The 23,944-nt window shown below is 53.9% G+C and overlaps 1 protein-coding gene across 5 annotated transcripts in view; it reads left to right on the top strand.

The window, feature by feature from the left end:
- The window catches only part of DPP6 (dipeptidyl peptidase like 6), a 953,748-nt gene that overhangs the window by 833,717 nt on the left and 96,087 nt on the right, over window positions 1–23,944 (top strand). For all 5 annotated transcript variants that reach the window (XM_058723704.1, XM_058723702.1, XM_058723700.1 and 2 more), the window contains exon 9: window positions 21,550–21,704. In XM_058723704.1, the coding sequence (XP_058579687.1) occupies window positions 21,550–21,704 (155 nt within the window). The remainder of the gene's footprint in view (window positions 1–21,549; window positions 21,705–23,944) is intronic.

The raw sequence follows: 23,944 nt of genomic DNA, 5'->3' as shown, positions 1-23,944 counted from the left end.
AGAATAACGTATTCTGATTGAAGACTGCAAAACATGAAAATCAGAAAACCAAGCAGCTATTTAATGTGTTCATTCAAGAGCTCATTCTTCAAACTTTTTCCCAAATGTCCTCCCGTCAAGAGATTACCAGTACATCATCGTCTCCAGGCTCTTTTCCCATTCCTGTCTTTCACCAGACCCTGCAAGGTGTGACCTAGCATAAGCTCGTCCTCCCGGGGAGACTTACAGAGTAGTAGCTAGGGGGAAGCCGGCGACGAGAACATTTGTGGCCGTCTCCCTGCACCATCACCTCCCTGAGGATGATACCCTAAGGTAGACAGGCAGGGGTGCCCCGGGCTTCCCCTTCCAGCTCTCATGGATGGAGCGTTCTCTCCCACGTGCCAGGGCGGGGAAGGTGGGTGCCCACCCGGCGGTACCCTCCAGTGGGGCTCCCCCTGGCGGCCAGTCAGTCACCACTCCCGGCCTCTGGCCTCTCCACCTGCCACTGGCAAAGGGTGTTGGGGATCCCAGGAGGCTCTGGAACTTAAGGACAGAGAAACAGACCTGAGCACTTGGCATCTCCTCCCCAAAATACTCAGCCTTCCAGAAATTCTCCATTACTTCTAAGGCAAATTCAGGTTTCCATGGACTCTTCAGGGAGCATAAGGGGTCATACTTTGATGGCCATGCACATTACAAGAAAATAAAGCCCGAAATGAAAGAGAAGTCGTCCTGGGTGGTTATGGCTATAAGTTCGTGGAAATGCGGGTGGGGCGCTGGTTCTCCTAACAGCTGCGGTCTGTCCAGTGGCTTTCCTAGCTCCGGCCCCCTGTGTCTCATCTCCAGAACGCTGGGGTGCGGGCTCTCTCTACGGGCCAGGGTTTTATAGGATTATTTTTGTCTCATTGTAGCATTGAACTGAGTCTGGAAGAATCATCAGTAAGGGAAAGTAAAGCTGAAAGGGGAACTGAAAACCATGTAAAAGAGAGCTTTGGGGTTCCGGGGAAATAGCCTTTGCAGTGTCATGAGTCTTCATTGACTCTGGTTCACACGACGCAGGAATAGAAAAAGGAACAGATGTTTTCCGCCCTGAGATCTCCAAAGCAGGCTGGCACCTAGACTGAGGACATGAGCCACAGAGGAGTGTACATGTGTGTGAGAGACAGAAAGAGAGACAAAGATCCCAAGTAAGCTGGTTAATTAAATACCTACTTTGGGGCACCTGGGTGACCAGGTCAGTTAAGCGCCTGACTTCGGCTCAGGTCATGATCACGCAGTTTGTGAGTTCAAGCCCTGAGTGGGGCTCTGTGCTGACAGCTTGGAGCCTGGAGCCTGATTCGGATTCTGTGTCTCCCTCTCTCTCTGCTCCTCTTCTGCTCATTCTCTCTCTCTCTCTCTCTCTCTCTGTGTCTCAAAAATAAACATTAAAAAAAATTTTTTTAAATACCTACTTTAACAAAAGGGTGAGGACCTAGTTTACTTGCCCCGAATGTCTTCTTCTGGCATTGCTGGGGACTTAAAATACTGCCCTTCCTGTGGAGAATAAGGGACCCCTCCCCGCCAGAGTGAGGTGTGGCCGAGGCGTGCAGCAGCTGGTTCGTCCACACGTGTGGGACCCACGGCACCAACAAAGGCCTTGGGTGGCCCACCCCACAGAAGCAGCTTCTTGAAATTTTCCTACTTAGAAGACTCCAGCCACAGAGACAAGCTTTGTTGTTGTCTTTCCCCTGCCCCAGTACGAACAAAAAGAGAGCAGGAGAAGTCACAGAGTAGCAGCCAGTGATGTTATAATGAAAATCTGTTTGACCCATCCTGCCATGGAACAGAAATTCACATTTCTTCAGTGAGGATGCGGGAGGGATGCTGCCCCCTGGTGGTGGCCGTCCCGGGCACATCAGGAGCGCGGTCCCAGCACTGTGGTGGGGGTGGGGGGGGTGGGGGTCGAGGGGGGATTGCTGGAGATGATAATGAGATGCTCACCGTGTGTAATATGCAAATCGCAGGCGCTGATTAGGGAGGGAGGCTGTGAGCCTTGCAAGGTAAGAGCTCCATTTGCCTCCTGGCTTGACGTTCTCCAATTTCTTTTTTAACCCCCATTTAATTTTGCTCTCGGCACCTTGGATAAAATATTTAGTGGCAGAAAAAAGGCAGCAGATGCAAGCAAGAATAAATAAGATTTTCTGTATTTAAAATGAGGCCATTTATTTCTGAATACAGATCTGTCAGGCATGTTATTTACGTCTTTGGCAATTTCCCAGGACCCAGATTCCTCGGGGGCGCTTTGGTTTCCGCCAATACATATAGAAGTGGGGGTGTGGGGAGCAGGCCCTTGTTAATGGGCTAAACCCACGGGGCCATTCTACTGAGGAACGACCCGAGCCCCATCTCTCTGTCCGCACTCCGCTTTCCTCTGTGTCTTGCCTCGTTCAAAGATGACCGTCTGCGACACCGATGTGACTCAGGCAGATGGGTTCTCCAAATGCTGAAGCCTAAGCTGCCAGACTGCAGCTTTGTTCTCCGGCTGGCCGGCCCAGCAGTGTCGTGTAAAGAATAGTGGGCCCAGAATAGAGACACAAAGCCGGGCTCTGCCCCCGTCCTGTGATTCTGGGTCAGTGACTCAGCCTCTGCTCCGCCAAGTCCTCAAGGCTGGAGCTGAATCAAGCTTCCCGTGCTTCCTTTCAGCAAGCTGTCAACATCCCCGAGCCTCAACCTTCTCCTCTGTAAAATGGGGGAACCAAAGCAGTGGTATCAGTGGAAGGATCCCAGCATCCAGTCACTAGTAGGACAGATTTTGTACCAAGTCAGGCTGCCAGCCGGCTGTGGGTATTTGATAAATGGCAGCGTTTATCAAGGAGAGAAGGAAAACCAACGGGGGGAAAGATGAGCTCGGGACACAGGTGAGTGAGAGTCTGTGAGAGAAACAGAGAACGTTCTACACAGCGGTGTCATGGGGCATCCAGCAGGGCGTGGCTCCACTGGTTCTCTCTTTAAGGAAGACAGCTGCCCTCTGGGTCCCAATGGCACAACTCAGAAAAATCACCAAGGCAGTCCACTCTTTGGAACTGGAATCTCCAGGGAGCACGAAGCCCCTAGTCCTTTGTCCAGGACGATAACGCCCTCCCCGTGAAAGGGAGAAGGGGAGCTTCCCAGCCTGCGGCGAGAACGAAGCCAGCCTGATCCCGTTGGGGGCTTGCTAACAAAGTCCCTCCTCGTGAGATCCCCCAGCTCAGTTGTGCCCTCCTGTCTGCAGAAGCCCCACCGGAAGCACTAGTAAATGCTTCTCAGGCATCTGGAAATTTCTACCCGCGAATTCACCAAGTGACTGTAACAGCCAGGATGACTCCTGCCCATTGCTGTGGACCACAGGTAGCCCCAAAGCATTAGGAGAAAACCGAGCAGAGCCGTGGTTTGCTAGATGTTCGGTTTTTATAAGCTGGTGAGATTTGGGCAAAGCGACAGTTCACCAGGACGGCTGCACTTCACTATAAAAAGAAGTTAAAATTTTCTGCCAACTGTTGCTCAAAATCGAACAGAAGATTCATACAGCTGATGCTATAAAACACAGCTAAAATATAGTCTTTATCTTGGAAACAAACTCCCTAAGAGGATGAGAAACAAATCATCGGAGCTCTTCCCTGACTCAAGGGCGAGCTCCCTTGTGACCGGAATTGTGTGCCCTACCCCGCTTGCCCCAGGGCCGGTGGGACCTCGCACTGGTTGCTGCATTCATAGCTGATAAATCCATTAGAACCGTATGAGGTTATCTAGAAGGGAAGCGTTTTCCAGGAGACAGCGGGGAAGGCACAGGGAGCCCTGTCTGCAGGAATAACACAGACATGTCTCGAGCTCACCCGGAGTAATTGCCTCTCGGTGCCATCGGCTCCCTGGGCTGCCTGTGCGCTGAGGGTGGAAGCCAAACCCACCTTCCTCTGTACTCTGGCCCTGTCCCACTTGTTCCCCATGGGCATTCCAGGGCTCTCTGCCTTATAGCGTGGATATTTTATTCCATACATTGGGCCAAAACTCATAGGCTCTTAGAACGTGGCAATTGCACAGAAGCAGAAGCTGAACATCCAGGGAAATTGGTGTCTTGGAGGCTGGCAACCTTGACTGCCTCTACGACGCACTGGTTGCCTGAGCCCCACGACTCAGTCCCTGTACAGGAGCAGCAGTGTCTCCATCCACACGACGGGAGTGGCGGCACCTGCCTGCGGACCAGGGTGACCCTCATGGTAGCAGGCACAGTGCCATGTGTCACTGGTCCCTTCTCAGGCACTCAGCAGATCGAGGCTGTGAGCCCTTGGATGGTCGCTGTTAGAAAACGCCGTACGTTAGTAAAAAAAAATGGCAGAATTTCTCTTTTCTGATGCTGAGCAAATGCCCCAGGTCCTGGTCCAAGCAAGCCTCCATCTGTGTGTTAGTACCACCCTCCAGAAGGGGAAACCGTTGTCCTCACGGCCTCAGGAATTTGGGGACGGTGTAATTATCAGGTGCACTCTGGTCACGTCTGTGTCGTGTCTGGGAAAGAGTATAACGAAAAGCAAAGGGCCGCACAAACTGGGTATTATCGATATTAGCAGGGGTAGCAGCTGCCTCATTGAGTGTCCTGGCACCAGCGTGGGTCAGTTGTAGTCTTTCTAATTTATTGACTTATAATAATGAGAACGAACGGATGGAGGGTAGGAGCCCCAAGCTGACAGTGGTGTCTCTCTGGTTTACTTGGGTACTGGGTGCTGTAGGAAGAGGAAGACCTGGAACTTTCTCAAGCAGGGAGGAGCCCACCTGATGGTGGTGCAGACCCACAGAGAGGGGCAGTGGGGGATCCCAGTCTGCCCTACGTGGGGAGGCAGATTAAACAGGAAGGGGAGTGTCCCATCCCCTCCCCACCTTGACAGTGTTCCCTTCTGTCCCTGCCCCACCATGCTCCTCGAGATTAAGAGGACCCAGGAGCTCCCGTCCCCAACATCGTCAACACTGGCCACGTCATGGGAACGTCTTTGTAAACTCTGTCACTGGAACCATGACCGCGTGGCACATGGTGCAGTGGGCCGTGCACAAGGGGGAGGGTGAGAGCCCTGTGACCCTGATGCTTTGCAAGGACCTTTCTGCACTTGGTCTCCGTCAGACATCTCACGACTTTGCTCTTCCCATCCCGTGGGGGAGGGGGGCGAAGGAGGGGGACTTGAAGGGCTCGGTTAGGGCCGCCAGTCAGGGCCTGGTGGGAACGTATCCTTTTCCATGACTCTTGCTGTAGCCTCGTCCCACCAGCATCTGGCTCCTGGCGGCAGGTGGGGTCCGTGAGAGCCGTTTGCTTTCTTTCTGGATTGCCCGTGGCTTTCAAACTCCAGGTCGTGCCCCAGGCATGAAATCAGTTCTGTGAAGAGAACAGTTTTTTGAAGAGGACCGAAGCTTTACTGGAAGGGATGACAGAGTAGAGGAGGGAAAGTGGACAAGACACAGTGAGAACAGGAATGTTTCTGGTCCAGGTGGGTGTGTGTGCAACGGTGGGTCAGGGTCCAAAATGGTGACAGCTGTTGTCACTGACCATTACGAGGAGGACACCACCCAAGGGTAGGGTGGCAAAGGGGAGCTTGTCTATAGGTGAACGGCCTTTGGGGAGGTGGTCCTGGGGGTTCCATGGTCCCTCCACTGGGAGTTCTCCAAGGCTAGGTGCGGGAGCCCGCAGCCTATCGAAGAGTGGACACAGTATCAGATTTCTTTCGGCGGGGACCACGTCTGGGGCCCAGCCAGCTCCAAGAGTTGCCTGCTGCTGAGTACCTCGCTTCTCTGTGCCAGCCGGACCCACAGCGCCGTTCGGAACAGCAGCACCTGCAGAAACCAAGTGAGGGTGGGAAGAAATGTAACCAACCACCAAGCGGCGGGAAGGGTGATGCTGGCCGTAGAGGGGAGGGAACCACGCACAGGGCAAGGCTGCTGAGTGGCGGGACTGTGTTTCTGGCACCTTCCGGTCCTTTCTCACCCTCTGCCCCACCCCCTGTGCCATGTTTTTTACCCATTGGGGCAGGTCTGATCCCAGGAGCTGGGAGGTCTTCATTTAAAGCCCAGTCTTTAAATCAGGCCCATGCTCGGTGTGTCCCCAGCTTCCTAAGGGACACACACACACACACACACACACACTGCACAGGATGTATCTTCTTGAAATCATCTTTTAAAGTACCCACCTCCCCAAGCATCCTCTGGGGTCCATGAGGTCAGGAGGCATACCTTGTTTATTGTCTCGAGCCCTGGTACAACTTTAGAAGTCTCTGGATTTCTCAAAATGGAGAAATGCTGAACAGTTAGGGTTTGTTCAAGTCAACCTACCAAATTTCACGGCGCCGCGAAGGGATGAAGAAGACACCTTTTTAGTAAAGCCTTTGGATTGAAATAAGACCATGATGAGCAAATCCAGATCGAAGGAGTCTGTGAGTGAGAGACATGGAGAGCCGTGGGCTCTCTGGGAGCCTGGGGTACTTGTGGGCTTCTCTGACCCTCAGTTTTCTCATCTATGAAACATGATGCCGAGCTAGTTGATTTCTGAAATCCTTTTGTCTTGAAAACCTAGAGTTGGTGGATTTTCGTCTGGGCCAGAGCGTAGGTGAATCCAGATATCTGGAAGTATCCTAGCAGAGGATGGCTATGGTGTGAACCCAAGAGAGAGACTTAAAACAGAGATGCTCATGGGACCACGAGTCTCACCAGGGTGGTCAGCCGAGACGGGAGCAATGGCCTCGTGTGGTAGACCTTCCAGCACGGGTGATCCCACAGCACTGCTCCCACACATGGTGCACACACCCCTATTCTCCACCACTGTGCTCGCTCAGACTGCTGCAGTAGCCTGTGGATCAGTCTCCCTTCCAGAAAGGAGTATTTGCCCCTCAACCCCCATGCTCTGGGCTCTAAATGGCCCTGCCCTGCCCCTCATCTGCCCCTCCCCATAGGGCAAGGAGTTGACGGAAGCAAGAGCACCCAAGCCAGCACCTGCCCCACCGTCTACACCATATCCGAGTACTTGAAACCCCAGAAATCCCTACCCAAATGGCCCCAGCTGGATTCAGGCATGTGCCGGCCTCTTCTGTGTGGTCCTCCCAAGGGTGGGCATGTTGCTTGTATGAGTGCCCCCAAGCCCAGGGAGTGGCCAGGAGGCTGCCATGTGCAGGGAGTGTGGGTGGAGGACTGCCCCACAGGGGACTCACACAGCCTCCCTCTTCCTACGGCTGGGGCCTCTCTAACTTCAGGCTTTGGCTAGAGACACTGATGACCAAGGAGTGCTGTCTACAGCAGTTCACCTTGGCTCTGACCCCTCGACGCCTACAAAATGGCTTCTGCTCACCATGCCGTTGGAGAGCCTCCCACCCTGACCTGTCTGCCAGCGAACTGATTCCTCTCTGACCTGCACCAAATCCCTGTGTCTGGCTCTGCACCTGGGGCACAGTGGGCACTCTAATCACCAGTGGAGCCAGGCATTGGGATGGCTAGAACACCCTCCATAAACGTGGCCACTGGGGCATTTGGGAGCTGTTGCACCACCGTGAACGGTTCTCACGCTTCTGTTTGCTACAAAGACGTGTGTTGAGCACTTCCTGTTTGCAGAGCACTTTGGAGGGAAGTGCATTGTGAAGGGCACCACTCTGTTCCAGGGCCGTCCCGGGACACGGATGCTGCAGTCTGGGCCTAGAGATCCAGAGGGTTCTGCGGGCCCCTGGGTGAACCTCGGGTGTGGACAGGTCCCACATCAAAGGCAAGGGGAAAGACGTGGTGGGCGGATGTGGCCCAGTGAATGGGACTTCTGCCTTTGCTATGGATTGTCTCAGTTTAGTTCCGCTGAATCCATTTATTGAGCACCTGCTGTGTACTGTGAGCTGACGCCATTTATTGAGCCCTGTGCTGGGCGGTTCTCTGGGAGGAAGGGAAAGGGATGGGCTAGGAAAAGGCAGTAAATCTTACAGATTCTCCTTCTAAACACCTGGAGAACGGGAACTATACCTGCAGTCCTAACTTGCTGGGTTGCTAAAGTTACTGAAGAAGAACAAGGGTGTGGCTCTTGGCCCTCGTGTCATTGTTTGGTAATGAAACATCATACGACACTCCGGCACACCTAGGTGTGCCCAGGTGGGGTCCCCTCTGGATCTATGATTTCCAGGAAAGCAGGGCCACTGCCTGGGCCACGGATGGCACTGGGTGTGTGACACCGGAAGGTGCTTCTGACTGGCAGTACCTGGCCCGTGTTGAACCCGTGGAGCCACGCCCCTCAGGCAGCTGTTTTCAAAGGAAGGGGTGGGGACTGTCCCAGAGTCATGGTCACCGCCCCTCATTATTCTCTCCTGTTCTCAAGCACAGCCCCTGCCTGTGAAACCCGTCCGGCCGAGGCTCCTGGTCTGGGCTCCATGTGCCCACCTGGAACAGGTGACCTCGTGTCCTCAGCCTAATGCCCAGCACAGCACTGCTTCAGTTAGAGCTAGGGCGACACTCCCGGAAAACGCGGGGGGGGGGGGGGGAGGGCGGAAGCAGGTGGGGACAGGGGTGGGCTTCGGGGAACGGCTTGGCCCCGGGCTTGGGGATGTGCCTTGCTCCTGGACCACCCGCCTCTCCTCTTCTCCGACCACATCCTAGGAACAGCACAGCAGCGTCCCTTCTCCATTCCAGATTCCTGGGCTGTTTCCTCGTGCTCAGGATGTGTCTGCATAAGTCAAAAGGCAGGCTCTTGTACTTTGAACCGTAGAACCAAGAGTAATTAATAATTTGACGTTGTCGGGTACAGAAGCTGTTCTGAGTGCCGTTTATAATCTACAGTTAATTAACCTTCTGCTTTTCAAAAAGCAGAAACTTAAGACCTAATTTTCTGTCTCAAACACATTGTTTCTGATATCCATTATTTTAAAAATATGTTTTCACTGATATTAAGAAATAATTATGCAGACTATCTCAGACTGATTAAGGGGACTATGCTCTGTTAGGATTTTCTTTGAAAATGCGTATTATAATGAGCTTTTCTGCGGTGTATTGTAAGAGGAAATATTATTCTCATCACACAATTTTAAAGCAAAAGCCAGTGCATAAAAGAAATGTTACATATAATTTCAAGGCTATAATTTTGTTGTGTGGTGAAAATTTCTAACTTTCAGGAGAAGACAAAATAAAGTCAGCACTTGGGGAAAAAAAAACCTTCATGAATACAAACTGTGGTAAATCTCAGTTGGTAGCAAAGTCACTATCCAATTAAAATTCCAATTTCAGAATCTCAATCATTTTTAACTTTCTTGTGAATATTAACAGGACGATCAGCTTTGGCAAAACACCAGGAAGAAAACTGTAACTGTCCAAGGAAATTAAAAATCATGATAGGGTTGGTAATATGTTTTACCTAAGACACTAAACCAATCACTGTATAGATTATTAAATTAGTATCAAAGTCAGTTAGAGTATTATGGTAGAACGTTCTCCGTTATTAAATGGGACACATTTCAGGAGCTGAATCTAAAACAGTGTTTGGCGAGGGCACTCGAGGCCCCAGCCGTGCTGTCTCCATCCCGTTTTGGGGGGAGTGCACGGGGTCTGAAGCCACAGTGGCCGAGGTCAGGGGGTGGGTTGGAGCCGGGAAGACACTTTAGACAAAAGTGGTTGCATTTAGTGTTTTCCACGGATCCACTCTTTCACTTACCAGCTCAGGGATTGGAGCAAATTATTTAAACTTTTCCCCTTGGATTTCCTCAAGGGTGAAAACAAAGGTAGCAACGGCACGAACCTGAGGTGCTTGTCTTGAGGATTAAATGAGCCCTTGATGCGTCAGGCACCCTCACTCTGCCCGTGAGGTTTGGCAGGAAGAAGGGGAGAGTAACGGTGTCGTCGGGGCGTGCAGTTAGAGGAGGGGTCACAGTCACGTGCTTTCTGCGACAGGGACGGCAGAACGTTGTCTCTCTGCCTCGACTCAGCCCTGCCTTCCCAGCGCTGTTCCTCACTGCGTTGTTTTTATTAGAAAATCATGAGGACCTGGGCAGAGGGCTGGTGGTGTTTGTTCGGGTTGTTTTGTTACAGAAGAAATACCCTTTTTGCAGTGGGTATTTTGCACGAAGCGTGCAGTGGAAATCCCAACGACCCTTCTTGGCCCTGATTTTCAGGCATATCCCCTGCAGATTGTCCCCACGAGGCCGCAGTAACCCGCTGGGACCCCGTAGGGAAGTGTGGCCGTTGCTCTCTTACCCTCCAATCACCAGGACCAGCGAGGGGGGATCAATACTGAGATTCCCCTGCTCTCCAGGTGGTTCCGTTACCACGTGCCCCGGCTCTCCAGGCGCGAGGTCAGCTCCCTCTTGACCACTTCATCCAACTGCTCCTAGGCTCATTTTCCATTTGGGTTTCTTCTGCTCCCTCAGTAGGCCCTACTATCTGTCCCCATGATGACAGACATTGTATGGCAGTCACAGGGCACAGGCACCAGTGTATTTATGTATAACAACTAATAGAACTCGGTAACAACAGCCCAACGAGGTAGAGACTGTTTTCATTCCCATTTACAGATGGAGAAACTGAGGCGTCTCTTACCTAAGGTCACACAGCTGGTGAGTGGCTGGGCCAGAATTTAGATCTCCCACGCCCAATTCTAGCATCGGTCCTCCTGAGCACCACACCCTGGTAACCAGGATGGGGCACTGTTCCCGAAGGCCGTCAGCCTCCTCCTCGGTCCCTTTTCGGGAAGCCTTCGAAGATGGTCCTTGTGTACTTTCCCGTCACTTTGTGACACCTGATTTGGTACAGGTGCTACTCCTCAGGGAAGAACGAAAGGGAATGCAGCCTGTCCCCATGTCATTGTCCTTCCCTGTCGACCTCCCGTCCCTGCAGGGACACAGCCTCTCTCCCCTTTGGGTGTGAGTGTGACCGCCCTGCAGGTGTTCGCAGAGTGTCTGGAAAAGCGCCTTCCTAACACCCCCCAACCCAGCACACGCAGGTTCCCTCTTCTCGCCTGCAGCCCTCCATCCCCTTATTTCTTAGGGTCTTGCATGATTTTTAAACACGTACGAAGTCATTTTGAAATAAAAGCACCTTCCTGCAGGGCCCACCTGCACTGAGGATGTGGAAGGGCATTTTTGCTCAAGTCTTGTCCTTCCAGATCCATGTGAGATCCTTCTGGCAGAAGTCAGTGGTCCTCTCTGTCCTCCAGAGCATCCATCATGGCGCCAGGATAGTTGGTGGTCCGTACCGTCGCTGGGATGGGAAATCCTGGGCGCGCAAAATAGGAATATTGACACTAAACAAGGGCTCATGATTCCCCCAGGATGTTCGTTTAGGGCTTCAGAGTTCACTGGAGGCCATATGGCATTCGAAGTTAGCCTCCACTCTGAGGAAAGACGGTGGGCAGATCAGGGGCGGCCCGGGAACAGGTGACTGAGCAGCACTTGAACACACGTCCCTATTAGAACGTGCCGCACTCTTCTCTGCCTCGAGCTCCCTCCCAGGGAGGTACTCTACCCCGTGGAGCTGCCCTACCCCGTGGGCAGACTTACTTCCAGGCCGCTCTAAAGTCACAGTTTTCTAGCCAATGCAGCCTCCACAAACCTCTGCTTATAGTTGGTTTTTTTTCTAATGGTTATTTATTTTTGAGGGAGAGAGAGAAAGAGATGGAGCGTGAGCGGAGGAGGGGCAGAGAGAGAGGGAGACACAGAATCCAAAGCAGGCTCCGGGCTCCGAGCCGTCAGCACAGAGCCCGACGCGGGGCTCAAATTTGCAAACCGTGAGATCATGACCTGAGCCGAGGTCGGTCGCTCAACAGACTGAGCCATCCACGTGCCCCAGAGGTTACTTTTCCAAGACTCAGGAAGCAGCATGGCATCCGGTCTGGCACAGGCCTTCTAGAATCAGCTCAAAGGAAGCTCAGTGGACACGTAAGTCAGGGCCCCAAGCGGTCAGGTGGGAAACAGGCTATGAAGCCTTGTCAGCAAGTCCGTGAATCCGCGGTCACACTTGGTTTTACGTAGAACCAAATACGTTGTACGTCACAGTACAGTTAAATATCGGTCCGGCATGTCAGATGCCCTTGTGAGGAATGAAATACCGATTTACTTTTTTAAATATGTTGAGCATTTCGGACTGAATTAAAATATGACACCTGCCTTGTATTTCTGTGAGAAGGGGCACTCACCTTTAGAAAGGGAAGCCGATCCTCTCGTTCTAGAGGAAGAGGGCCTGGAGGGCAGGTCAGAGGCAGAGTCCAGCTCTCCCCTGTAGCACACGGCCTCTGGAAGTAGCAGGTGGAAACCAGGCACTTTCCTAGGTGACACGATTTTTCTATGGATTTTGCTCCAGAAGTCGCTTTTTTGGCTGCCGGGTCAGATGCCGATTTCGTGGCCCTGAGACTGGAGGTCCTCCAGCCCAGGTTAGCCCCACCGGCCTCTGGCTGCCCGGCTCCCTGGTCCACAGCCAGGTCCCCACGTCTTATGGTGCTCCTCCGCAGAAAGCACACTCCAGTTCCGTGCTTACCTGACTCTGCAGATGTTTGATTATCTCCCCGATGTTTGATTATCTCCCCGATGAGGACCCTCTTGTAGTTTAAATGCCTCCTTTACATCAGCACGGTAATTTGGTAAGGGAGGGGACGAGGAGAGAGAACTGGCGAGCCTTTCTCCAACAGCTCAAGAGCATAGAGACTTCTTTCCAGCAGCGGCTTGTCCGTCTGAACCAGCATGGGGGGAGGGGCCGGGTGTCCACAGGAGGCCACAGGAGGCCAGGGGCTGACCCCAGGGCCAGGCCACAGGACCAAAATGAAGACCAGAGACCAGATATCTCTGCTGCCTTCCCCCTCCCGGAGCCTTGCAAGACCCACCTCTTAGACACAAGCTAGAAACCCCTACCTCAGCAATAAACGAGAGTGCACACCGACAGCCTTGTTCTAGAGTGTTCTGGAGTACAGGTGAGCCGACATCGTCTGTGTCCTCTGATTCACTGTGAGACCTCGTGTCTACCCAAATCTGTGTTCTGTCGGCCTCATTAGGATATTTGTTCACCCCACTGAGTGAATGAGTGGGTGGACGGCTGAACACATGAATCCATGAACAAATGAATGAGAAGTGAGATCCTCTGGGAGACGGTCACCTGCCTGGGTGTGGTTCAAGTAAATGGAGGGCTTTAGGCCTAAGTTCTGGAAGCTCCCTCAAGTTCCCATGGTCAAAACGAGGGGCAAAGAGTGGGAGGCAATGCAAAGGAAGAGGGTCACGTAGGAACAGGACCCGACCGCGCTGGCCCGGGTTTCCTCTTCCTGGCCCTCGTTCTGTCCAAAACTTCTCTTAACTAAAGTTGATCTCATTGATCCAAATAAACCGCCTGAAACAGTGACTCGTATAAGTTGGGTGGAGCTTGGCAGGTGTACCCCTTCTGTCTACTCTCACCAGCTGGGGCAACCGGGAGGCTGGTCCCCTCGTGTGTCCCATGGTTGATGCTGGCTGCCAGCTGAGACCAGAACACGGCACGTGGGTCAGCCTCGGCTTCCCTACAACAGGGCCGGTGGTGGTGTTAATGGGGAGCTTCTCAAGCAAGAGAGGGCCAGGGAGAAGCCACGCTGCCTTAGTAGTTAGTTACACAGCATCATTTTTATCACATTCTGGTGGTTGAGGCTGCTGCACAGGGCTGCTCAGGTTCGAGGGAGAGACACACAGACCTCGCCTCTTGATGGGGGGAGCGCAGAGTCCTGGAAAAGCATGTGGGACCAGAAATATCACCTGAGCCAATTCTGGAAAATACAGTCTGCCATACTCAGCAAGGTGTCAAGCTCATACTAAAGTATGAATGACTTCCCAGGAATAAAAGAGCATCAGTAACCCAAAATAATGTCGGAAGGGTTTTATGAGTTCAGTTTGGGAAGATACTTCTGACGTTGTCTCTTTCAGTCAGGTGTGACCCCCTAAGACCTTCCCCATATCAGTCCACCCAGGTAGTTAGATTCGTGCACCACACATGGATTGAGGCCCGCAGAATTACTCTCACTAGAGCCTCAGGAAAACAGCAAAATAGTGATGGGCTGAACTCAGGGGACCTGAGGGTTAAGGACCCACAGACCCAGAAGGGCTCCTGTGAGCCCGTTGCTCTAAGCGATGGTCCAGCCATCTCTGCAGCGAGTATAAATTCAGGAACATCGTGTTTTCTGCTTTTGGAGGTAGTCTGTAACTTTACCTCCTGTCTCTAAGCCAACACGCCTGCCCCCTGAACACTGAGGTCCTGACAGAGCAGCCGGGCAGCCAGACATCCTCGGTGTGGCCAGCCTGCCCCAGCGGGCAGCCGAAGCTTCAAAAAGGGAAATAACCAAAGTGCAGACACGGCAGATGGTGGGTCTGGGAGCGAAAGAAGGAGAACTCTTAGCCTTTGCCAGCCCAGCACCTCAGCCGTCGGCTCTGGCCATTAGCAGATGGCCCTGCTGCGGCGGGGAAGGCGGAGACCAGCAGAGCGCCCCATGCCCCCCGCACCCTGCGCTGTCCACAGGTCAGAGAGCCGGCTGTGGGGGCAGGTGCAGATTCAAGCATTCCGTCCGCGAGCTCCGATGAGTGTGGACCCTGGCCTCCCTCACCTCGCCCCACCAGGAAAAGGAGACGGCTCTGTCTTCAGGAGCCCATTCTGCAGGAGGCTCTCCAACCCCTGCCCTGCATGTCTACACATCCCTCGTCTACCCTGGATCTCTTTTTTAACCAGTCCTGGGTCCCAGGTTGGCCTGTCTGCCTGGGGAGCCCCTGGATGCAGTGGTCAGGGAGGCACCTTGCACGCTTCAGTCCCACACAGCCCTCCACCCCACACCCTTCCAGGTCCTTGTCTGATGTTGACCTCTGGCTCAGCGGCCTCCCCGCGGGGACTGCAGATCAGGCCTCAGCTCTGGGCTGGAAGTGTCTCTCCCTCGTTGAAGAGCCGGCAGCATGCAGACGTGGGAGTGTCCTTTCCTGGGCATGGGGCCTCTGCAGACACCGACCGGGGCACTCCGGCCTCCATGGCTCTGACTCAGGATTTGCTGCAGGAGCTCGGCCTCACGATGAGGCCCTCGAGAACTCTCTAACCTCCCACAGACCTGCAGGATCCACACTAGCCTGTTTGTCACCTCTGCAGTCCGCACCTGCCCACAGGACGGGGTGGAGAGGGGCGGGGAGGCCTTGGTGCTCGCGCCCTTTCCGGAAGGGAGGGCCTGGACACTACTCAGAGCTTCTCTGAGAGCCCGGGGGTGTCTTTATTCTGGAAGGCCCTGAACCTGGCCATCCGTCGTTGGTTCTTGTCCTGAAGGAAGAGCGGACTGTGGATGTTGGGGAGCAGTTAGCAGTGCTCCCCACAAGAGCCTTTCCCACTTTGCTCCAACGACGAAGAGACCTCCTGTGTTTCTAGCCCCTGCGGGTCTCCCGTTCTGGCACCGATCGCTAACCCTGGGACTGCTGGTCGTTTGTCCGCTGTAATCTACGCTTGTGTGTTTCCTCTCCAGCACACACAGTGGGGGCTTTGGTAGGAGCGGAACACTCAGCCTTTGTTTGACAACGTTCACTTCTCTCAACCTCCAAGTCCTCAGCCCGGGACGGGGTTACTGCGGGGTGGTTATGGGCATCCGGGGAGCAGAGATGACAGTGACCACGCTGAATGCTGTCGTTGAAAGGTCTCTGTTACACACTCCCTGAGTTGAGTACTAGGCATGGGAGGGGCCGTTGGGTTTCTCTGCCGGCTTGGGAGCAGGGGCCTCGGTCACCTGGACCAAGGGAGGGATCCAGGGCCCCGAGGGGAGCTGCCTGAGAAGTGAACGAGCAGAAACACGCAGCTGTGAGCACCGAGCCTGGCTCGTGGTTGTGTTTCATAAATGGTGGTCCCGGCGGTGACGGCCACTGTTGCTGAGTAACTGTCCCTGAGATCGTGCAGGGAGAGCCTGGTGGCAAACGTGCCGTGTCCGGAGAGTGGGCCAGGCCGCGGCTTCGCGCTGTAGGCGACGGAGTCCGAGGAGCCATTTACCTACACGTGAGGCTCGAGCAGGACGGAGACAGTTGCTGTGTGCAAAGTACTTGCAACAGTGTCTGTGGCATACCAAGCACGGTGTGGGGGTTAGTTAAACGCGAGAGTGTGTTCTTACGTCCGGCCGGGGTTCAGGAAGGGCCCAGTCACAAGTACCCAGCGTGTTGGGCAGAGGCAGAGACAAGCCAACCCCGTCAGCTCATTAGAGGCTGGAAGCATCAGCGGCAGGGGGGCGCGGGGCTCAGCCCAGCACACTCAGTGTCACATCTGTGTGCACCCATGTGTGCACTGGGGGTGCAGGGGCGCTGGGTCCAGCCCACCTGCTGCGAGGGCGGAGGCCAGCCGTATGTGCCACCATGCTGGGCAGGTCTGACTTAGAAATCCCGCCCCCTGGGTTTCAGGGAAGAATTTGGCGGCCTCTGGGCCCCTGACTCAGGAGTGTATTTCCTACCAGTGTGGAGCTGGCTCCCTGCAACCAGTGTAGACGTATCCGGTCTACACGGTGTAGACATAACTCTGCACAAGTTGCCTGAGGCCGCCACACCTGGATGGCTTTCAACAACAGAAATGTACTGTTCAGGTTCCATAGGCTGGAAGTGTGAGGTCGAGGGGTCACAGGGCTGTTCTCCCTCCGAGACTCTGGTTAGTACCTTTCTTATCCCTCCCAGCTCCTGGTGGCTGGCAACCCCTTGGTGTCCCGTGTCTTCTGGACACATCCCTCCATCCTCTGCCTTTGCCTTCCCACAACATCGTCCCCATCTGTCTCTGTGTCTCCTTTCCTCTCTTCATAAGGAGACCAGTCCTGTTGGGTGGGGGCCCACCCTGCTCCAGAATGATCTCACCTTAATTCCACCTGCAATGACCTTGCTTCCAAATAAGGTCACACTCCTGGGCACCAGGGATTAGGACACAGCATATCCCTTTGTATCATATGTGAGGGGGACACAAGTGAGCCCACTGGACACCTTTAAGAGGAACCTGTGATTCTTCTGTTCAGGAGGGTAACTCCCCACAAACAATTTGGAAACATACGTCGCATATACTGATAAAGTCAATGCCTACAGTTCCAAAATGCAATGCTTATTGGATCTGATATAGCATATTTCTCAAATTGGTCATCCTTTCTCTTTTTAATGTTTATTTGTTTATTTTGAGAGAGAGAGAGCATGTGCACAGGGAAGGAGCAGAGAGAGAGGGAGAGAGAATCCCACGCAAGCTTCTCATCATCGGTGCAGAACCCGACGCAGGGCTCAAAGTCACAAACCGTGAGAGACAAAACCTGAGCCAAAACCAAGAGTTGGACGCTTAACCAACTGAGCCACCCAGGCGCCCCTCACATTGGTCATTCTTAACCAGAGTAGACACCAAAGCCACCCCTTGAGATTTGGGGGAGAAGATGCCTGTGCCCTGCAGATTGTCCTGCGTAGAGTACTGAAGGGCACACACATTCCCACGTGCTCTCTGGAGAACCACCCCCAGTGACGCCAGTCTGCCACCATGGAAGGGTGTGGGCATCCCTTCTCTTCTGCATCTGCCACACGCTTGGGGGCGCGTGAGGATTCCTCTTCTTTGCTGGATCGGCCCTTATAACATTGAGCCCAGAGAGAGTTTGCCCTCCAGATAAGCCCTCAACAGTGCTTGTCACGAGCAAATAACATTCAGATAGTCGAGTCGACTTCTTGACGATATGGTGAGAAGAAATGAGGAGCATTGATTCAGATCCCACCATGAACTAAGCACATGGATGGAGCTTTCTGCCACTTGACAGTTATGACTAGTTGATGGCCCCCAATGTGTTCTTCTCGTATGACTCTGCAGTGGTCCCTGGGCAGGACGGGCAAGGTGAAGGCAAGCGAAGCATCCGGTTTCCCAAGTTACCTGTACTTACTTGCTCAGAAAGGCGGGCTTCTTGTCTTGTTCCAAGGCGAGGGCTCATGCAGTTAATTTAGTTGACGAAATAGGGGTTTGTTTTTGTTTTTGTTTTTTTCCCTCTGCAGAACTCTGTTCCTAAGCTACATTTACTTCATGGCATTTAAGCCAACTGCCTCATTAAGCTGGAGATCCTGAAGAAAGCGTTTGCAGAATAAGGATGTTCATAATGAACACAAAAAATGCCAAGGCTTTATCTGCCTGGTCCTTCTCCCCTTAGTTTCTTATACTTAATGATCTCTTTATTGAGCAACTAACACAGAGAGAAATAAAAGAGCAGAGGAGCCCTGTGTTAAAGGGCATCTGGAGGAAGTAAGCTACAGTTCCCCTGGTTTTGTATGCCTTCCCCCCACCCCCCAACCCTGCGCCGGACAGGGTTTCTTCCCTTTTGCCGTCATCTCGCCATGGAAGAGAACTGAAGAGAATAACATTCGCCAGAATTTGTCATCCCAGAACTATATGGTCTCTGACTTCCCTTTCCACCCGGCACAAGCGAGAGTCTGAAGTGCCCCTTTTTTTGCATCCCCGTTTCCCAGTGCTTTGAGCTTAGCAGAAACGCGCTGGCATTTGCCGACGGAATTGACAGAAACTGATTACTCTCTGCCCGAAGTCAGGCTCGGCCTTCAACCCCATTCATTCTCTCTCCTGAGGGCGAGTCTGGAAGCAGCTTGCACACAAAGACGGCTGGACGTGGGAAGCTAGCTGTCTCTCGCTCCCCCGGCCACCCCCCACCCACGCACACAGGCCCACCGGACACGCGGCGGGGCCACTTGGCACAAGGTCATCCCTCTCGTTCTAGGGGATTGCTCTGGGTCCAAAGAGCAGAAGCAGATGATCCATCTTCACAGGGGTCGTGGTGGCTTGTTTCTGTCAAGCTTCTCCACTTATGAAGGCTTTGTCAGCCAGCCGTTTTCCCGTTGGGATTAGCCTGAGTTGGCCATGAATTCACGTGCTGCGGAAACCGCTGCCAGGCCCCTCGCCACTGACTTCGGGGGCGGGAGGGGGACGGGGGGTCTGCTTCCTTCCCCCTGCCCCTTGAATTCCGTTCACTGGCTGTGATTCCACTCGCCTTGATTGGCTCCCCCCGTCCCAGCCCCGCAGCACAGAAGCGATTGAGCAGAATCACCCACAAATTGCATTGCAAATGGTGCCTATTTTTTTCCAGCAGGCCATCTGCTGGAGCCTATTACTCACCCTCCACAGAGCCAACCCGAGGAGTCAGGTGGTTCTGGGTACAGCCACTTCTGAATCACCTCATTCCACACTCACACCTGAAAGTCACTTTGCTGGCTGCTGAAGACGCTGGAAAATTCCAGGCTCTGGAGAGGCGGTCTTCTTCCTTTTTTTTTTTTAAACCTCAGGAGACCTTTGGGCCTCTGTGGGCTCTGGAAAAACTTCTGAGCCTACTCGTGGGACGCCCCCAGGTGGCAGGATGCGGGAGGGAGGGGGGCGGTGCTATTAGGGGTGGTGGCCATGCCCTCGGTGGACAGAGGGACCTTGTCCAGGGGCTAGAACCAAGGACTCCGTGGCTCTTCGTCTGTTGTCACTGAGCCCCGCATTCGGACCTGGGTGCACTGGGGACAGGAGTGTTGGGTGTTTCGTGAGACTACCGTCTGGTGACCAGCCAAGTAGCAAGGCCGTGTTGCCTTGAGGGGAGTCTCCATGAGCTTCTGGCTGCTGGAGGACAGCGCCCAGAAGGCAAGGAGGAGTTGCTTCCAAGGAGAATAACACTTGCTGCTGCAGGTGCCACAGACTTGGGGGCTCCTCCCCTGAGAGACCAGGCCAGTGACCCGGGGGTGGACGGACAGCTGCCTTCGGGCACCCCCGCACCGGGACTAAGGGTTTGCAGGCCTGGACTTGGCTGCGAGCGCCTCCAGGACGCTCCTGTGGTGGTTCATGAGTTCCAGCCCCGTGTTGGGCTTTGCACTGACAGTGTGGAGACTGTCAGGGCCCCCAGGACGTGGCCCTAAGCCCTCGTGTCCACCCTGCGGCCATCCGATCCCCGCAGTGCTTCCCCCCCCCAACCTGTCCACCACCTAGGCTAGCCCAGCTCCCTCATCTCCTCCGTGTTCCTTCCCCCGTGATCCTCTCCTTCTGCAGCCAGTTGTCCTTGGCTCTCTTCCAGCATATGCTGTCCCTTGGGTTATGTGCACCCATTTTCAGCACGATTTCAGCTTCCTCATCGGCTTTCTGCCATACAGGCATGTGGGGCTGGTTTATGGCACACACCTGATGATAGCCAGCTCAGTGGGACTTGTATTACGTGATTGGAGAATTTTTCAATCGTTACTGTATTTTGTTTTTATTTACTTTTTTTTTTTTATTTTTAACGTTTTATTTATTTTTGAGACAGGGAGAGACAGAGCATGAACAGGGGAGGGTCAGAGAGAGGGAGACACAGAATCTGAAACAGGCTCCAGGCTCTGAGCTGTCAGCACAGAGCCCAACGTGGGGCTCGAATTCACAGACCGTGAGATCGTGACCCGAGCCGAAGTTGGCCGCTTAACCGACTGAGCCACCCAGGTGCCCCTGTTTTTATTTATTCTTGAGAGAGACAGTGAGTGTGTGAGCAGGGGAGGGGCAGAGAGAGGGAGAGAGGATCCCAAGCAGTCTCCACACTGTCAGTGCAAAGCCCAACACGGGGCTGGAACTCATGAACCACGAGATCATGACCTGAGCCAAAATCAAGCGTTGGACACTTAACCAAGTGAGCCACCCAGGTGCCCCTATTGATGATTACTTTAAAAACAAATCTGGAGGGAATTTGTTTATGATGCATATGGATTGTGTACAAGAGACAATCCTTTGACCTAAAAGCTGTTTAGCACCCAGATGGGGTCTCTGGTCCCCAGCACCCTGACTTGGTACACTGGGCGAGTTTTAAGCAGAATAGAATTGTTCTTTCTGGAATAGACCACAGATCCCACAAAAATCACCCACAGGTAACAACTCTGATTAGCCAAGACACTTGGCTGCACTAACACACAATAATGGGCATTTCTGGGGGAAGCCTATGAGAGTTATCATTTGCATTTCAGCCCCATTGGAGATCGGGCCATTTTGTTTTTCTGCCACAGGAAGTGAAATCCGTCGTTCCTTTAAGGCTGAGGAACGTGCTGACCTTTGAACCTGTTCTTTCGCATGGCTGTTCATGAGGGAGTATGTCTGTGGGCATGAATCCCCAGACATCTCCCACAAGCTGATCTGAGATTTTTCGGGATGTAACCTACAACACAGCTTTCTTTCTCACTCGGTTCTGCCTGGATGTGCCCTGCTTCTGCGTGGATTGATTTCCTGTAGCTTTGCTTTTGTAAAGCATCTTAAAATAATAACTCACAGTGGTGCAATAATTCAATTCAGAAAGCACTCGTTGGGCTCATCGTGTTCAAATTTGTGCAAATGAGAGAGAGAGAGAAGCTCTCCAGAAAATGAACTTCTGTTCAGTTGGACCTTGATTTATTGGGGTTCATTCTGGGGCTTGGTGGTCAGCACCAGGCTTTTCTTGAGCCCCGTGGAAGGAAGGCATATCCAGGGCACGGTGAAGACCACTCGAAGGTTGTCGAAGGTCAGTGTCCCCAAGGCGGGGTTCATGATTTGCTGGCCAGCTCACAGATGTGTCCACGCACCGTTGGTGTGCACTCCATGTGCTGTGTGTCCACATTTCTCCGCTTTGTGTTCCCTTAGAGGAGATTTTGAAGACCCACATCGCCCACTGGTGGTCTCCGGACGGCACGAGGCTCGCCTACGCCACCATCAACGACTCCCGCGTGCCCGTCATGGAGCTCCCAACCTACACTGGCTCCATCTACCCCACAGTGAAGCCCTACCACTACCCCAAGGTAGGCGACAGGAAACAGTAGAGTGAATTCTTCGCCTTGTTCCTCGGTCCCCCCGACCCAGGCGACTCCAGACGTGGAGCTGTACAATCAGACGTGTTCTGAGCAATGCAGTAGAACAGAGGCAAGATTAATTATTTCCCATTACACTGCATTAAATTCCCATCTCCGCTGAGTTGAATTTGTTGGCAGGTTACCTCTATCTTAAATAGTTGAACTGCCGTTAATCATTTGTGTGAGTTTCATGGGACCCAAAATAAGTACCTTACCTCCCCTTGTGAGTCCATGGCAACAAAGTCACACTGCCTGCTCCTGGGGCCCTCTCTCGTCACGTCCCTGTTTTAGAGTTTGGCTTCTGGGAGGTCCAAGGGACCTCTGTCTGCCCCTGGTCCCCTGGGTCTGCACAGGGCTCTTTTGTGTTTGGTCATATCCTGGCCTGTAGTCTCTAATTGCTTCCCAGACCAAGTTGTTGGCACAGAGACTGGCAGGACAGCAAGGGTGCGGTGGAGGGGGAGGGGTACAGATGTCTGAACCTTGCTTTGTTAGCAAATCACAGCATCCTGGCACGAAGCAAGGACTGGTGCCACATTTCTGCAGCCCGCACCGCTGCAGAGACACTGATGTCTGTCTGACAGAGTGGGCTCAGCGGCCCTGCCGCCCCCCCCCCCCCCCGCCCCCCGGCTTCGCTGGAGCGCTCCAGGGCCCGCAGAGGCCACGGCCGGGTGGACGTGAGCCGTTCACTGCCTGCACCTGCCTGGTGACGGAGCACTCGCTTCCCGCCTGCAGCTGCCTCGGAAGGACCCCTGGAGCCCGCGCCCGTGAGCACTGAGCCGTGGCTCCCAGGCCTTCAAACCATCTCCCAGATCGGAGGGCTGATGCCACGCGCCTTGTGTATCGGAAGGACGAGACACGCCAGCCTGCAGGGGGCAGCAAGAGGGGCGATAGGGTGCAAGTGAGGCCAGCGAGGTGCCCGGCATCCCAGGCCACAGAGAGGAAGCCCCTGGTGTATAGTTGGTGCAGGTGCCATATATTCGTTTCTCACAGCCCTGCCTGGAGCCTGAGAGTCCGAGATCGGGGTGCCAGGAAGGTCGGGTCCCGTGAGCACTGTGTTTCTTGTTCCACCCCCTGCCTTCTCTCTGTGTCCTCCCACAGCGAGGGAGCTCAGGCGCCTCTTTCTCTCCACATGAGGGCACCAGTCCCTTCACGGGGCCCCACCCTCCTGACCTCACCTGACCCCGATGGCCTTCCCACGGCCTCACCCCCGCATACTGTCACACGGGGGCTCGGGGCTTTGACCTAGGAAGGAATTCTCAATTTGGGGGGTAGGGGACACAGACATTCCATCCACAGCACCTGGTAAAACAATTCTCTTAATTTTTTTTTGTTTTTTGAGAGAGAGAAGGAAGAGGGGGAGGGGCAGAGAGAGAAGGAGACACAGAATCCAAAGCAGGCTCCGGGCTCCGAGCCGTCGGCACAGAGCCCGACGCGGGGCCCCAACCCACGAGCCGTGAGATCATGACCTGAGCCGCAGCCGGACGCTTGACCCCCTGAGCCACCCAGGTGCCCCAATACTGAGACTTTTCTGCGGATCTTCGGTCGGCGTGGCCAGTATCCAAGGAGGTCCCTGAATGGAGGGGCACGAGCTCTGTGAAGGCACAGCATTGTCCCCACCACCGTCCCACTCTGACAGCACTTGATATCAGCCTGCCACACGGACCTGCCTGTTGACAGAATTCTCCCTTTTCAGCTGGGCTTGATTGGACTGGACTCTACATCTTGTGGAAGGGGCCAGGGTTTTAGTCGCAAACGGTTAACTAAATGCGGGCTCTTTTGACCCCTGAACGCCCCACCCCCCACGCACACAGTGGGGCCAGTGGCTGCCTGACTCCTCTAACAGCCAGGGATCCAGTGGCTTCCCCTGTGAACCCTGTTATGGGCGTTTCCCCAACTCAGGAGTGGTGACCTGAGAGCCATCTGGAGTTCACACTGAGCTCTGGGGTGGGTAAAATTGGAATTACAGAAGCCCGGATGGTTTGTATTCGGATGGAAAGGCGGCATATTCTAGCCAACAGAACTCACACACCCCTTGCCCTGTTGTACTGTCTCCCAAATCAGAGGCATGAGTTGGTGACCCCGCCAGACTCCCGCCCTATTGTGGTGAACCCGACATGTCTTCATGCAGGGAGCAGAGAAGCAAGGGTATCCGTCAGACCCGGCGTGTCGCTGACAAATAATGCCACGTG

The sequence above is a fragment of the Neofelis nebulosa genome, chromosome 4 (assembly GCF_028018385.1).
Source record: "Neofelis nebulosa isolate mNeoNeb1 chromosome 4, mNeoNeb1.pri, whole genome shotgun sequence".
NCBI classification, from domain to species: Eukaryota; Metazoa; Chordata; class Mammalia; order Carnivora; family Felidae; genus Neofelis; species Neofelis nebulosa.
Note: the sequence above shows the minus strand (reverse complement) of the source record. Positions and strands in the feature narration are given on the sequence as shown.